A 15,855-nucleotide genomic window follows, 5' to 3' on the forward strand; every position below is an offset into this window, starting at 1 on the left:
AGGGGATCCCCCCCCCCCCTCCATCATCTACTCTTTCTTGTCTCTTTTCTTCAACTGTACATAGAGACTTCTTTCAAAATGAGATATGAGCTATAAAAAAAAAAACATTTCATCAATATTATAATTGGTTTGCCCAGAGCTCCATATTGAAAAAAAAAAACAACAATAATTATGGTGGAAGACTATTCAAAAAAATATAACAAGGCTGCACAACAGAGAGAGAAAGAAAGAGAGAGATAGGAAAAAAAAAAGAGCATAGGGTGCGAGCAGTCCTTTAAATTTGAGTCAATCAGGATTATTATTAGTTAGTATTCTTTGCTTGGTTGCCCCAATCTCTTATACTTCAATGATCATGAACTAAAGAGACAAATGTATTACATAAATGCATAAAAAAATGAACAGATAAAACACACATGGCACTTATTGGTCATATGATGCAGAACTGTGCAATTCTTAATATGAATATTATCATGAAGGAAAAAAAATGGATAGTTTGATAAAGAGTAACTCCTTTTCAAGAAACTTTCTGCTGCACTAAAAAATGACATCTACCAGTATTTGACCCCAAAAGACGAAAAGACTGAGAATTCACTGTGTTCTGGTGTAGCATACACATGCAGTAACAGAGGAAAAAAAAGTAAGGCATGCTTTGAAAGAAGACAATGGCACCCTTTGTTAGGATCTGGGAAAAGTGTGGAGGAACCATCCAGTACTGTTAGGGTAATACATATTGAAGATCTGTACGAGGTTCGTCATTGGTCTTTGTTCACATTGGACCAAATCTTGCATTGTAGTTATTCACCATAGCCATCGTTCAAATAGGTTCGAACAGCAACAACAAAATACATCCACGTACAAGCCAGCAATGCTACACTGTATGATGAGATACTCAAGACGGCAGAATTCTTCTCTTCATAACAAAATCTCCTGCGAACAAAAAAAGTCCATACGTTGCTTCACAAATATACAAAGGGTAGAAGGACTACAGACTGTTGTGACACATGGTACCCCATTTACTGACTCCCATTTTCATAAAGCACACTTTTATGAAGGAAGGCCTAAAACTCACTCATCTTTAGATCCTACATGTAACTCCTGCACAAACACACACACACACACTCACACACACATACACACACAGTTGTAAACAGCTACACGTATGCACATGCATTGTAAATTCATATGGACAAACGGTGCAATATAGCCTTCAAGACAAGACACACACGTAGAAATTACTTTCACCCAATAGATCGCCTTTAACATACCTGTAATATAAACTGTGTCTAAAAGGCAACATCGTGTGGGAATGACTTGTCATAATCTTTGGTATACCGGTACTGTTTTAATACTCTTCTTTTGGCAATCATTGATATTGCAGAAATATTCAAGTAAAGTTATAGAGTTCTGGTGGGGGGGCGAAGGTTACATGTTATTTTACAGAATGCGCCTCACTTTATATAGAATGGAATCTCCCAAATATCACCATTGCAGAGATCAACTAATTTGACTAGTTGCAAATGACATGATTTTGTATTGGGTTATTAATGAATCAAGTACCTGACTACGCAACAACACATACTGTACTGTGTTAATTTACCAATTGGACACTTCAGGTTCAGGCCATTATCTTTCTAGGCAGCATGAAACAAGGGCATTTGGATAAAGTTGGGCTTTGAAACTTCATTAGAAGTCCTATGAACAATATTCGTCCATTACTTGAAAAGGAATCTATACGCAATAATACAGTGCTGTCAATGGGACCACTCTGGCTACAAAACATCACAACATGAGAACTTGAGACGTTTTGCAATACACATCCTCACTACTCTGAAAACTCACAATACTAGCTTCGACCCAAAAAAACTGAGAAGTTTCTGAAAGAACTGCACATTACTCATTCGACCATTCCAAGCATGCTGTTCTGTACGTGTGAAAGGCGATTGGATAGATGCAAATAGCGCAGTTGCAGATATGAAACTCTCCGATACAGCCACTTTCATGTCTAATTGTCACATGCTATAATAGGAGGAGAGGGAGCGGAAGTCATGTGAGCGTAAACGCAATTTTTGTGCTGCGTGCTGTCTCATTACAAAACACCTGACAAAGCTTTGTGCCAAGTCAGAAAAATTGCACTCTGGTTTGAAATTTTTGGTGTGAAGTTTCCTGAGGAAAGTGGGAGAGCTGCTCCGTTCAACTTTTACCCAAGTTTTGGGATTTTTCTAACTTCACAAGTTTTTAAGCCCCATGAGAATGGCCCGTATGTTCATGAATCAAAACCGGAGAGATTCCAGAAAACTTTTGGGAGGACTATCGTGAGCCGCACCCCGGTGGGTGAAATCAGATTCCAATCGTGGCAGCTTTCACATTCATCCCTCATGCTTCCAAGAAATAGTCACTGAAACAATTTCATGAAGCCTCCAGCAAAATCAAGAAGAACTGGCAGGTACTGCAATACAATCTACTTAATCAACAAGGACATAAAGGAATGATTCATGAAGAATACTTGCAAAGTTCTTGTGCCGTGCCACATGCACAAGTACCGAAAATTCAATTCAGTACACAGCTTCTACAACAGAGAAGTACTCAGAAAGACTGACCTAGAATCACTCAGATTTTGTTATCTACACTTGCTATTTACTTGCAATCTACAAGTGTAATTAATTTGTTATGCTACTTTCTTCACAAATTTGAACGCATCGATGGCGAGTTTCGTGATGAAGAAAAAGGGCAGTGAAAATGAAAAAGAATTACAAACACACACAATTAAGACTCGTAATTACTTCCAAACTCAGTTATTACAATTTTACCCTGTACTGCACAAAAATTCCTGCCGGCCACCTCTTGTAACGGACTGTAATCCAAGCATTAGTAATTTTTAATCATCACAGGTATGTTACAACCACTTGGCGACTCATAACCTCCAAGCAAGCCCAAGTCACCTGAACAATACTTTGTTGGCATTTCAGTCAGTTTTGTCCCGACTGTGGCTTGTCCACATATATAGCTGATCCTCGTCACCCAATCTCTAGTTGTAGATGCCCTTTATTCTCTGGTTGGTGGGGTCAAAGGGACTCTTGAGGTGGATCTGGGCCGGGTGGACATCCCCCATTCTCTCCAGGGTGTACTCCCCTTCCTTCAAGTAGCTGTTTGTCACCTTCCCACCGTCCGGCCGCGTCACGTAGCCGTAGCCGAGGCTCTTGTTGAGCTCAAAGGCAAACTCGGCACGGCGCAGGAAGCCGACGACCTCGTCGTTGCGGCGGATCAGCTCGTGACCCAAGAGAGGTAGGGAGCTGCCGGGGAGAGAGATACAATCGACAGAAGAGATTGGAACCTGCCCTAACACGGGAAGGGGGGCATGGCGTGTCAAATGGGAACCTTCACTGGTTAATGTGGCAGGTGCCTGCAGGCACTGCTAGCTTGACTAAAACAAGACAAAATCAGTACCTTGCTTGAGGACACTACGGCTGTTCCGGGTTGGATAAGGTATTACCTACAAAAGTAGAATATCTCAATCCTTTAGAGCATTACATTTGCAGGCAGGTGACACATGCCACGACAAGTACACCCTATTGCAACCTCCATGTAACACACCGTCAGGTTTTGTCGTTAACTATCACTTCAGGAGTCTTATGAAAAATTATTTTCTTTCTTTTTTTATATGTACAGAAATATTATATGTAATGCAACTTACTTGAACGACCGCATAAAGAAAAATTGATTCATAAAAGTTAAAACCTTTGGGCCAGAAGGAGCTATGTGATGGGACAGAAATCTTTTTCCAGTAGCAAAAAGGCTGCCCCATTAATTGACCAGTAAAGAGAGCTACCTTCACTCACATAGTTTTTTTTTTCCCCCTCACTGGGATATTCATTATTCTCTTTTATCTGTACACGTAATACATCATAATATTTCAAATAACATCATATTTCAAATACAATACAATAATACATATCAAGAAAATAGGTGTCTAAATAGACACCATTTTTTTCTGAAACACTTGCAACTTATGATTATTTCTTGCAATGAATTTCTCTTTATCATAATATTCCCTTTTACTATATCTACATAAATCAAAACGAGGTATCATTTTTCTTATTTTACAAACATAAATTTCATATCTCACAAGCACAGTAATACAGTTCACTCATATAGTCGATCACCTCTTTCGAGCTCTGTTGTGCTAACCCACTTGTGCGCCTATGTTCATAATATGCACAGGTATTCAGAATCCAACCCTTAAAGGGAAGGTAAACCCAAAGAGCAATGTGGATTGAGTGAAAGCAGCAACATTAGTAGAACACATCAGTGAAAGTTTGAGGAAAATCGGACAATCGATGCAAAAGTTATGACTTTTTAAAGTTTTGGTGATGGAACCGCTGGATGAGGAGACTACTAGAGGAAATGACGTATGAGTGGACAACGATACAAAGAAAATATAAAGGAAATTCAACAAAAATTCACTTTTCTAGAATTATGAAAGAGCAGTGGACCAACTGCTTTCAGAAAGCAGGGGGAATAATTGCTACCCTTAACATATGTCAATATCAAGTTGATGGAATTTGTAATTTTCATGAAAAATGGATTTTTGTAGTATTTTCTTTATATTTTCTTGGTATTGTTGTCCACTCATACGTCATAACCTCTAGTAGTCTCCTCATCCAGCGGTTCCAACACCAAAACTTTAAAAATTCATAACTTTTGCATCGATTGTCCGATTTTCTTCAAACTTTCACTGATGTGTTCTACTAATGTTGCTGCTTTCACTCAATCCACATTGTTCTGGGGTTTATCTTCTCTTTAATTAGCTCAGAACACATTACGAAATCCCTATTGCACCATGATGGCCTTCATGTGGGAATATTCACTGCTACAACCTAGTGGATTGTCAAAATTACATGGCTGCTAGTCTGTCTACATGCTTGTTTGTTTTGTTTTGTTTGTTTGTTTGTTTGTTTGTTGTTGTTGTTGTTGTTTTTTTTTTTTTTTTTTTTTTTTTTGGGGGGGGAATCATCCAAATGCCAATAAAGGGTGTTGCTGACTGCACAGGTGCATAACAGGTTAATAGCCCATATTGGGAGGGCAGGGGGCTCGTGCAGCTCTAGTTTATTCCATGAAAGAGGAAAGAGGGCTTTCTTTAACTGGAAGAATACTGAAATACTCACGGATCTGCAGTGAAGCAGGCAATCTTCTTCGTCAGTCCCTCCGCCTTCTGTCGCTCAAGAGCTTCCCTCCCCAGGAAGGGAGTATCCGACTTCAGCTTGCAGGTGAAGCCAAGGGCGCCCTCAAGGGGTGTGTCGTCTGCACGCAGGTCTGCATGCCAATGCCTGTAGCCTAGTGACAAGGAGACATAAAAACTTTTAAACACAGAATTGGACCAGGTAACACTGCACAAACAGCGCCCTCACACTACCTTCAAGCATATACAGCAGCTCTCTGTGCTAAACCCTCTCATGTGTACACCAAAAAGCATCTACTGAGTGCTAAGTTCTTGTTAAGAAATAGTAGCAGCCAATTACCCAGCAGGATGTCAACCCACTGCCATGGTAGTTGCTACTATTGCAACTTAATTCTACAGAAAGCCTTTGATAGAACAAACTAGTTATCAAACTTCAAGGTTGAAGAAGGGTTGTTTTTCAGGCATCACAATTGCTGAAACATTGTCAGAAAATCAGATGTTGCAATCAATACACAAGATGAATCAAAATATGTCACCAAGGTGCTTTGATAGCAAAAGAATGCTAATTAAGGCAGAGTGTATAGAACTTTAAGCAATGAAACCATTACACAACTGTCAGTACCTTTCTCAAGGCTAAGGGAATCTAGCGCCCGGTAGCCACCATTGGCAATGCCGAATTTGGAGCCTTCTTGCATGACGGCCTTGTAGACGTCGACGGCGGCATGATTCGGCACATGGAGCTCCCAGCCCAGTTCGCCAACGAAAGTCAGTCGGATGGCACGCACGGCGTGCCCTGCAACGGTGACAATCTTGTGCGTGGAGAATGGGAAGGCATCGTTGCTGAGGTCCGCATCGGAGATGAGTGCCTGAAGGACATCACGACTGGACATTTTCAAGAAAGAGCAATAATATAAAAGATCTGGGTATTGACCACATTGACAAAGCTCAATAGCTCTAAATTCTGCTTCAAAATGGTGGATGCTACAGTGCTAATCAAATATTTTAGATGTCTTTAATGAATAAAGTAATGCAAACAGAGGAAATTTCATCAGAAATTAGACATGGATTAAGAAAGTTACAGAATTCCTTAGGTCTCATGGGAAGATTTTAATAGCACATACTCATTTCTAACATCTATATTCTGGTACTCTCTAACTTTGTCATGAACATGCATCCAACAAGATGCAAAGTCAAAATGCAGATATACTCTAAAATTGATGCTCTGTGGAATTGTCTTTGGGGCTGTCTATGTGGCACGCTACATACAATGCAATCCAATCATTTCTCTAAAATATATCAGGGCAATGGCAAAACTGATGAGAAAACACATTGACCAGGATGAACAAGGATTATCAACAGTCAAAAGCCACTCCTGGAATAAGGCACCCACGACATCATCCTCTGCCAATACTGCAAAACAGAAATTTTCACACACATGAAACTTTATCGAATTTCACGAGGAGCCAAGATTTGCATGAGTACAATGCATGCAAAATAAAGTGTTTGCCAATACACAATGAATTGAATGCCAGTCGTCAATTCACAAAAGTTTCATGGCGTGAATGTTTATTTCTTTTCAGTAATGACCTTTGACCACTGACCTCTTGCGCCCCTGCACACTGATCACCCCCATCTCCTCGGTGACGTTGATCACCTGACAGTCGAAGTTTTGGTCCTGAATCTCCGTCAGCATGTGGACCTTGACGTGGTCGGCCGCGCCCCCTCCCGCCGCCACGTAGAAGCCCCGCCCTTCGAAGCTGGGGGCCAGGGGACCAGAGGTCATGGCTGGGTCAATGACACTCACGGTGAGGTCACCCTCTGTCTGCCCCGCCGCATTGCACATACAGGTGTAGATGGTAGAACCTGTTTGTTGGGTATTTTCAGAAAAACAACAAAACATATACATATAAATGGTTACAGCTTTTATTCCATTGTCATTCCGTGCAGGGCACACATTCACACTATGTGACTTCAAATTTCAATGATGAATAATTCTTAGAATTTTTGTTCATGTACATGACCTTTAACCCTGACTATGCTTTGTTCACTGATTAGAACGCACACTGCAGTGCCATCCCATTGATGTGGATGTCCGAAAACTAAATGTCACTGAATACAAATTAACTAATCTCCCCCGCTTGGGAAAATTCGGGAAAATTTCCAGACCAAAAAAAAATTTTTGCATTTACAGCATATCAATATGAGGTCTGTACAGACATTTCCATGAAATATCAAGTACCCTTTGACATGACATATGGGATTTTTGGTTCTAGGACTTTCAACAAGTTATGCTGTGAAGCTGACAAGTACATTTCTTGGTTAATATTTGTTTTTAATTGATTTGAGGCTTTAAATACAGCTCCCTACTTCTACCAAAACTAAATTTCCTTTTCCATCCATCAAAGACAAGATTTCAAACACCTTAGGGTATCTGACAGCGCAGTGGCTACTGCATACCTTCTCCTTCAGACTAGGAATTGAATACTTTGATCCAACAACTTTATGAGTAGTCACATGACTTTGGAATGGCCAAATTCGGACAAGAGAGGGCAACATCAAGTCAGTTCCTGTCCTCACCAACAGGCTTGTTGACATTGTTGGTGAAAATCCAGTCTGCTGCTGCTTGAGCATCTGGGCCTGTCAGGTAGAACTGCCCAAAATAGGACATGTTGAAGATGCCGACACTATTTCGCACCGCTAGGCACTCATTTCCAATCTGAAAGTCAAATACAAACAAACAAATGAATTTGCAAACAAGTACAACATAGTCATTTCTGACCCAAATATATTTTTCTGAAAGATACGTAAATAAAACACACATAAAATTTTGTCTTCACAGCAGGTTCAGGTGATGGAAATAGTGGTAGAAATTTCATTTCTTTTTTATAAATAACAAATGTCACACTGAAATCATTATTTTCATCATTGGCATTCAGTATAATTCATGCTGTTTTTCATTTAAAATTTGTCTTCATTCTTTCTCCCCCCCCCCCCCCTCTCTCTCTCTCTCTCTCCATTCCTGGTAATACATTCAAATGAACAGTCATTTTAAACATAGCATTTCATTATTTCTCTTGCCAGATGATCCGCACCTGACAAAGTGCTTTACAACCATGAAAACTTTACAGTGATTTCTGCCACTTATGGCAGCAACTCTGCAACAACTTATCAGCTTTACATACATGTCTTTCATTTGCTGTCATCATAAAGTGGCATCGCTTGCAAGTACCCAGCGGAGAAGAGGGGTATGATGATCATCATTATTATTATTTATAATCTTTTTTAACACAGGGCACAGAGAGCAGTTGAGAATTGCATTTGAGACTAGAAATGTCGCTTTGGTGACTGGTATGCCTCCACCATAATGCATGATTTTCCCAATAGGTCTAGATAGTACATGTGGACAATGTGTGATTACATTTTCACAAAATTGGCAAAATATTGAAATGACAAGTTTGTCACAAATGTGTTCAATGTTCACCTTCCTTGACCTAGGTTTAATTGGATGAATAGGAGAGCATGTATCTAGGGATTTAAGGACTTTAACTTGACTTTGACCCATTTATACATTTAGGCATTGAGTAATTTTCAAGGTACAGGTGTGGAGAAAAAGTGCAATTTCTGAATTGAATAGTAAATTGTTACCATTTTCATCTGGCCCTTGACCCTAAAATTCATAAGATAATCACTTTCAGGTAAAACATGCATAATATGTACTAAGTTTCAAGATAACTTGAGCCACTTCCGAGATATGGAGGAAAAAGTTAGTTCAGCACTTTCACTTGATCTTTGACCTTTTGACCTTTGAGGCAAAAAAAGAAGAAAAAAAAACTTTCCAGAGAATTTCTATTAGGTTACACATGCATACACCAAGTGTAAAAAAAAATAACCCTGCTGGCATTGCATAAATATGAGGGAAATAGTAAAATTTTGAAGTGTTGCACTTGACCTTTGACCCCTGACCTTTGACCCCATGAACCCTACATTCTCTAGATAATCACTTCCAGTCAGTACATGTATATACTATGTTCCATGAAGATACCTTGAACAATTTTCCAAGGTACGGAGAAAAAAAGAAGTTTTAATATTTTTACTTCACCTTTTGACCTTTGACCTTTGACCTCATGACCAAAACTTTCACAAGAGAATCTTAATTGCGTAATACATGTATACACTAAGTTTCAAGAAAATATCTTCAGGCATTCAATAGATGTGGTGGAAATAGTGAAATTTTATGTATTTGACCCTGACCTTTTGACCTTTGACCTTTGACCTCATGACCCAAACTTTCACCAGAGAATCTTAATTGGGTAATACATGTATACACTAAGTTTCAAGAAAATATCTTCAGGCATTCAATAGATGTGGTGGAAATAGTGAAATTTTATGTATTTGACCCAGACCTTTTGACCTTTGACCTTTGACCTCATGACCCAAACTTTCACCAGAGAATCTTAATTGGGTAATACATGTATACACTAAGTTTCAAGAAAATATCTTTAGGAATTCAATAGATATGGTGGAAATAGTAAAATTTTATGTATTTGACCTTGACCTTTTGACCTTTGACCTTGAGCATGTGCACCCAAAAGTTGATAGGCACAACTTCACTCCCTAATACACATACATGCCAAGTTTCATTAGGATACCTCAACAGGTTTTGATAGTTACCTTGTCCACAAAATTCATTACGGACGGACAGAAGGACGGACGGACGGACGGACAACCTTACGGTGATATACTTGTGTGTCTACCCCTTTGTTCTCCCTTTTGTTAAAATAGACACACAAGCAAAAATTTTAGCCACACAAGCCTGACGGAATAAAGGCCATCTATTGTGCACTATTGTTTTCCTAGCCACACAAGCATACTCTCGTTAGCACGGACGGACGGACGGACGGACGGACGACCTCGCGGTGATATACTTGTGTGTCTACCCCTTTGTTCTCCCTTTTGTTAAAATAGACACACAAGCAAACATTTTAGCCACACAAGCCTGACGGAATAAAGGCCATCTATTGTGCACTATTGTTCTCCTAGCCACACAAGCATACTCTCGTTAGCACGGAAGGACGGACGGACGGAAAGACGGACGGACGGACGGACAACCCGAAAACATAATGCCTCCGGCACCACTTCGTGGCGGAGGCATAAAAAATGTAATATGTCTTGAGACACACAGCAGACGTAAAATACTGTATCACTGAATTCTGAAATGCCCATAGACTTAATACACAGAGCACCAGGTTCCCGTAAGGGAAGGGTAAACCATTCAACATTTCCTTGTATATATAGGTACCCATTCCATTCAAAAAGGGAAAAGCAAACATAATGCCTACAGCAGGGCTCCACACTAACTTTTATTATTGGTGGCCCAAAGGCAAACATCCAACCTTTTTTGGTGGCCCGATCAGGCCACCAAATTCTTCATTTCTGAAATTTTGGTGGCCCGACGTGCGTTTTTGGTGGCCCCGGGCCACCGGGCCACCGTTAGTGTCGAGCCCTGCCTACAGCATCTCTCCTGGATGAAGGCATGAAGAGAGACAGCACAAAAAACAAGGTGAAGGTATGCAGAAAGAGAGGATAGGTGAAAGCAGCTGAGCAGAGGACAAGAAAATACAGAAAATAGGAGCAGCACAGACAAGGAAAGGGAGGAGGGTAGAATAGGAGAAAATAGGGAGCTTTAGATTTTAGACACGCGGACATTCAGAGGAAAAAAACATGTTCTGAGCATGCGCAGAAGCGCGCGTCAAGTCAATCTATTTTTAGCTTGCGTCGCCTGAGTTTCTCACTACGCGTACTGGGCTATTTTTACGTCCGCACACTTTGCAACGTAGAGAGCTACTTCATGCACCGATCATTTGGGGGCGCGATTTTATTTTTTATACGTTGCGTCCCAGCGTAATCTAAAGCTACTTTTCTACATGACGCAGGGGAGAGGAGAACATCCAGCGCACTCGTCGGCTCAAACGTCTGCGCGTCAAAATCTAAAGCTCCCTATTAAAGAGAAGGAGAAACAGACAGGCGGATACAGTATGACACAACATCAGCTACATACCACATCATGGTGCTTTGGGAAGTCAAATGTGTAGTCGTCCTCCAGTCTTTCCTTATAGGCGTAATTCTCGTGCAGCTCGTTACCATAGTAACCATAGTAATCATACTCTCGTAGCTAAAAAACAATAAGGACGAAAAAAAATAGAGAAGCATTGTGAGATAAAATTCACATCTCTGGAAATGCTGCAAAAAAGAACAAGAGACCCGCGGGTCTAGCGCTCACCTGAGTATCGCAAGTTCACCTTTCACGCAATCACTAATCTAAATTATTCACAGCTCTACCAAAATTTGACCAGGCATTCTCAAGTAGAAGATGAAAATGTACAATAAGGGCCCAAATTTTTACAGATTCCTTAATTTGGGGGGATTGGAGCCCCCTGGGGCCCTCTGGGTGGGGCATGGTGCTCATTTTGATAAATTGAGATCCTGACCCCCTCGGGATGCTACCTGCCAAGTTTGATGAAAATCCGTCACGAGGTGTTCAGGAAGAGAAGATGAAAATGTACAATTCAGGCCCCCATTTGGACCTTCCCAACCACCCCCCCCCCCCACCCCTGCCCCCAAGAGGGGCACCCCTGGATCTCCTATGAACAAACTTGAAACTACAGTCATTAATGTACTCACTCGTAGTATTATCTTAGCTCTATAACTTCTGATTCTAGAGAAGATTTTTAAAGATTCCTTCATTTTGGGGGTGTGGGCCCCCCTGGGGCCCCCTTGGTGGGGCATGGTGCCCATTTTAACAAATTGAGATCCTAACCCCTTAGGGATGCTACCTGCCAAGTTTGGTGAAAATGGGTCATGGGGTTCTCAAGAAGAAGATAAAAATGTACAATTTAGGCCCCATTAGGACCCCTCCTCACCCCCTCCCCTGGGTCCCAGGGGGGGGGGGGCACCCCTGATTCTGCCATGAACAAACTTGAAACTACAGTCATTAATGTACTCACTCATAGTATTAACTTAGCTCTATCACTTCTGGTTCTAGAGAAGAAGATTTTTACAGATTCCTTAATTTTGGGGGGTTTGGGCCCCATGGGGGCCCCCTGGGTGGGGCATGGTGCCCATTTTAAGAAATTGAGTTCCTAACCCCCTACAGATGCTACCTGCCAAGTTTGGTGAAAATGGGTCATGGGGTTCTTAAGAAGAAGATGAAAATGTACAATTTAGGCCCCATTAGAACCCCTCCCCACCCCCCTCCCCTGGGTCCCAAGGGGGGCACCCCTGATTCTGCCATGAACAAACTTGAAACTACAGTCATCAATGTACTAACCCATAGTATTAACTTAGCTCTATCACTTCTGGTTCTAGAGAAGAAGATTTTTACAGATTCCTTAATTTTGGGGGTTTGGGCCCCATGGGGGCCCCCTGGGTGGGGCATGGCACCCATTTTAACAAATTGAGATCCTAACCCCTTAGGGATGCTACCTGCCAAGTTTGGTGAAAATGGGTCATGGGGTTCTCAAGAAGAAGATAAAAATGTACAATTTAGGCCCCATTAGGACCCCTCCTCACCCCCCTCCCCTGGGTCCCAGGGGGGGGGGGGCACCCCTGATTCTGCCATGAACAAACTTGAAACTACAGTCATTAATGTACTCACTCATAGTATTAACTTAGCTCTATCACTTCTGGTTCTAGAGAAGAAGATTTTTACAGATTCCTTAATTTTGGGGGGTTTGGGCCCCATGGGGGCCCCCTGGATGGGGCATGGTGCCCATTTTAAGAAATTGAGTTCCTAACCCCCTACAGATGCTACCTGCCAAGTTTGGTGAAAATGGGTCATGGGGTTCTTAAGAAGAAGATGAGAAAATGTACAATTTAGGCCCCATTAGAACCCCTCCCCACCCCCCCTCCCCTGGGTCCCAAGGGGGGCACCCCTGATTCTGCCATGAACAAACTTGAAACTACAGTCATCAATGTACTAACCCATAGTATTAACTTAGCTCTATCACTTCTGGTTCTAGAGAAGAAGATTTTTACAGATTCCTTAATTTTGGGGGGTTTGGGCCCCCTGGGGGCCCCCTGGGTGGGGCATGGTGCCCATTTTAACAAATTGAGTTCCTAACCCCCTAGGGATGCTACCTGCCAAGTTTGATGAAAATCGGTCTTGGGGTTTTCAAGAAGAAGATGAAAATGTAAAAAGTTTACGCACGACGCACGACGGACGACGCACGACGGACGACGGACGACGGACGACGGACGACGGACGACGGACGACGCACGACGCACGACGCACGACGGACGCCGGACGAAGGGCGATCGCAATAGCTCACTTGAGCCTTTGGCTCAGGTGAGCTAAAAAAGAAAAAGCAAAAGCAAAAGCAAAATAGCAAGGACGACAAAAGGTTTACACTTTTCAGTCACGAAATAATAGAATCTCATGCCTGCAGAGTAAAATATAAACATTACACAGCAAATCTGCTGTATACATCAAAATGTCTCAAAACTCAGCTAAAAGCGCAGAGATATAACAGCACTTTAGTCACCTAAAAGACAAGTATATCTCAATCCGTTTGGAAAATTGATATCAAAAGTTCACTTTTAGACAAAAATTATTCTCTATCTCCTTCCCCAACACTGCTTTATAAAGGGGTGGAGGCCACAAGTTTTGACAACATCAGTCTGCAAATGTGTGAAAAAAAAAAACTAGAGCACTCCCACAGGAGACCCGTTCGAGCACATGTATCCCCCAAACCTGTCTCCCATACCCCATCTGGATTACTTTTTAGGCCAGAATGTTGTATAATATGGCAACTGTCACAGGATACAATAAAATCCGACGAGAAATGAGGCTGGTATATAGCACATTTAAGGAATATGACATGTCATCCTATAAAAGTTTGAACAATGAGAGCGCTGGTAATGAAAACTTTTGTTACCTTGAATAACTCCCCATAAACCTAAATAGCTAATTTGAATAAAATCCGACAAGAAATGTGGCTGATAGAGCATGCACAAGAAATGTGACTGGTATCCAAGTCGGAGCACTGAGGGCACCACCACCACAAACTATTGTGTCCGACATGAACATGTAGAATGGCCATCCGTTCACCGATTCTTAGCAAGTCTGAATAAAATCTCAGGAGAAATTAGGTTACATGTAGTATGGCACATACAAGAAATATGACACAGCATCCTTAAAAGTCAGAACAATGAGGGCGCTGTCAATGGAAACTTTTGTTACCTAGAATAACTCCCCACAAACCTCCATAGCAACTTTGAATAAAATCCGACAAGAAATGTGGCTTATAGAGCATATACAAGAAATGTGACATGGCCTCCAAGTCGGAACACTGAGGGCGCCGTCACCACAAAGTGTTGTGTCCTTCATGTAGAATGACCACCCATACACCTCCTTAGCAAGTCTGAACAAAATCCAGTGGGCAACAATCAAGTTATTGCAGAAATAAGCACTTTTGCAAATTTTGACATGATCAGGGTGACCTTTGACCCTGTAAAAGGTGGAACAGTGAGGGCAGCATTATCAATAGGTATAGGTGTATAGATTTGACTATGATACATTTACAAATCTGAAAAAACATCGGTCAAGAAACAAGGCCAGCGTCGCACACACAAACAGACCCTGTTAAATTTACCTTTTCATGACATGTATAAAGACGGAACAAGCGAGGGCGCCATCACCAGAAACAACAGGCATTTACTGTAATACACCTTCATGCAAAATTTGAAGATGATCTAAGAAGAACTGCAGCGAGTAGAGCGCTCACAAGAAAATCTCTGCGGCGGACGCGGACGCGCAACGAGGCCAAATCCATAGTATCCTCCAAACTCTGTTCAAGGGATACAATTAGTTGCATTTTCCTTTTTTTCCAGGCAAATTGAAAAAAAAAATGACAATCACAGGGAATCCTGCAATCTGGTACGTGAATGGGGTGGTTGCATCTGGCTGAGGTAAACCAGACCGGGATATGATACAACGCCAAATACTGGTAGTATTCGCTCACTTTTGACACGCCCTTTGGTGAGAAGTAACCTGGTCGCTCCCAGCCCAAGGCCTCCTGATACACGCAGCCAGCATCCAGAAGAACCTAAGTATAGATTTAGCCAAACACACAACAAAACAAAATTACATACAAGTCTGAAATGGAATCAGCTTTTCTTGTGTGTGTGTGTGTGTGATTGTTTTGTTTTTTTTCTGCACAGGCAGCACTACAAGTACCTTAAGTTAAAGGCATAATTAAAATTTACCATTTGCAGATGAAACAAGGAAAAGTAGAAATTACGCGGTGCGTAATATATGTCCCCGCCGGAAGTAGCATTTTGTAGCAAAATGTGCAATATAGGTAAAAAATCAAGGTCAAAGGTCAAAGAAGTCAAGGTCAAAATTCTGTGTAAAAGTTTTGAAGCCCTCACCTAGTGCCATCACATAAAGCAAACGGAATCGAAATCGGGTTAGAAATGGCGAAGGAGTAGTATTTTATAGCCAATGTACAATACAGGTCAAAAATCAAGGTCAAAGGTCAAAGAGGGCAAAGGTCAAAATTCTGTGTATAGTTCTGAAGCCCTCACCTAGTGCCATCACATAAAGCAAACGGAATCGAAATCGGGTTAGAAATGGCGAAGGAGTAGCATTTTGTAGCCAATGTACAATACAGGTCAAAAAT

General features: G+C 41.5%; 1 protein-coding gene across 1 annotated transcript in view; it reads right to left on the minus strand.

Moving 5' to 3' along the window:
- Positions 1 to 181: 181 nt before the first annotated feature.
- LOC139741154 (sarcosine dehydrogenase, mitochondrial-like) overlaps positions 182 to 15,855 on the minus strand; it is a 31,250-nt gene continuing 15,576 nt past the window's right edge. The window contains exons 9-15 of the mRNA XM_071651745.1: positions 15,196 to 15,279; positions 11,235 to 11,348; positions 7,754 to 7,892; positions 6,778 to 7,039; positions 5,799 to 6,058; positions 5,163 to 5,331; positions 182 to 3,290 (exon numbers count right to left, since the gene is read on the minus strand). Coding sequence (XP_071507846.1) covers positions 3,026 to 3,290; positions 5,163 to 5,331; positions 5,799 to 6,058; positions 6,778 to 7,039; positions 7,754 to 7,892; positions 11,235 to 11,348; positions 15,196 to 15,279 — 1,293 coding nt within the window. The 3' untranslated portion in view covers positions 182 to 3,025. The remainder of the gene's footprint in view (positions 3,291 to 5,162; positions 5,332 to 5,798; positions 6,059 to 6,777; positions 7,040 to 7,753; positions 7,893 to 11,234; positions 11,349 to 15,195; positions 15,280 to 15,855) is intronic.

The sequence above is a fragment of the Diadema antillarum genome, unplaced genomic scaffold (genome assembly GCF_040938485.1).
Source record: "Diadema antillarum isolate AM-2024a unplaced genomic scaffold, OU_Dant_1.0 seq00000906_RagTag, whole genome shotgun sequence".
Classification (NCBI taxonomy): domain Eukaryota; kingdom Metazoa; phylum Echinodermata; class Echinoidea; order Diadematoida; family Diadematidae; genus Diadema; species Diadema antillarum.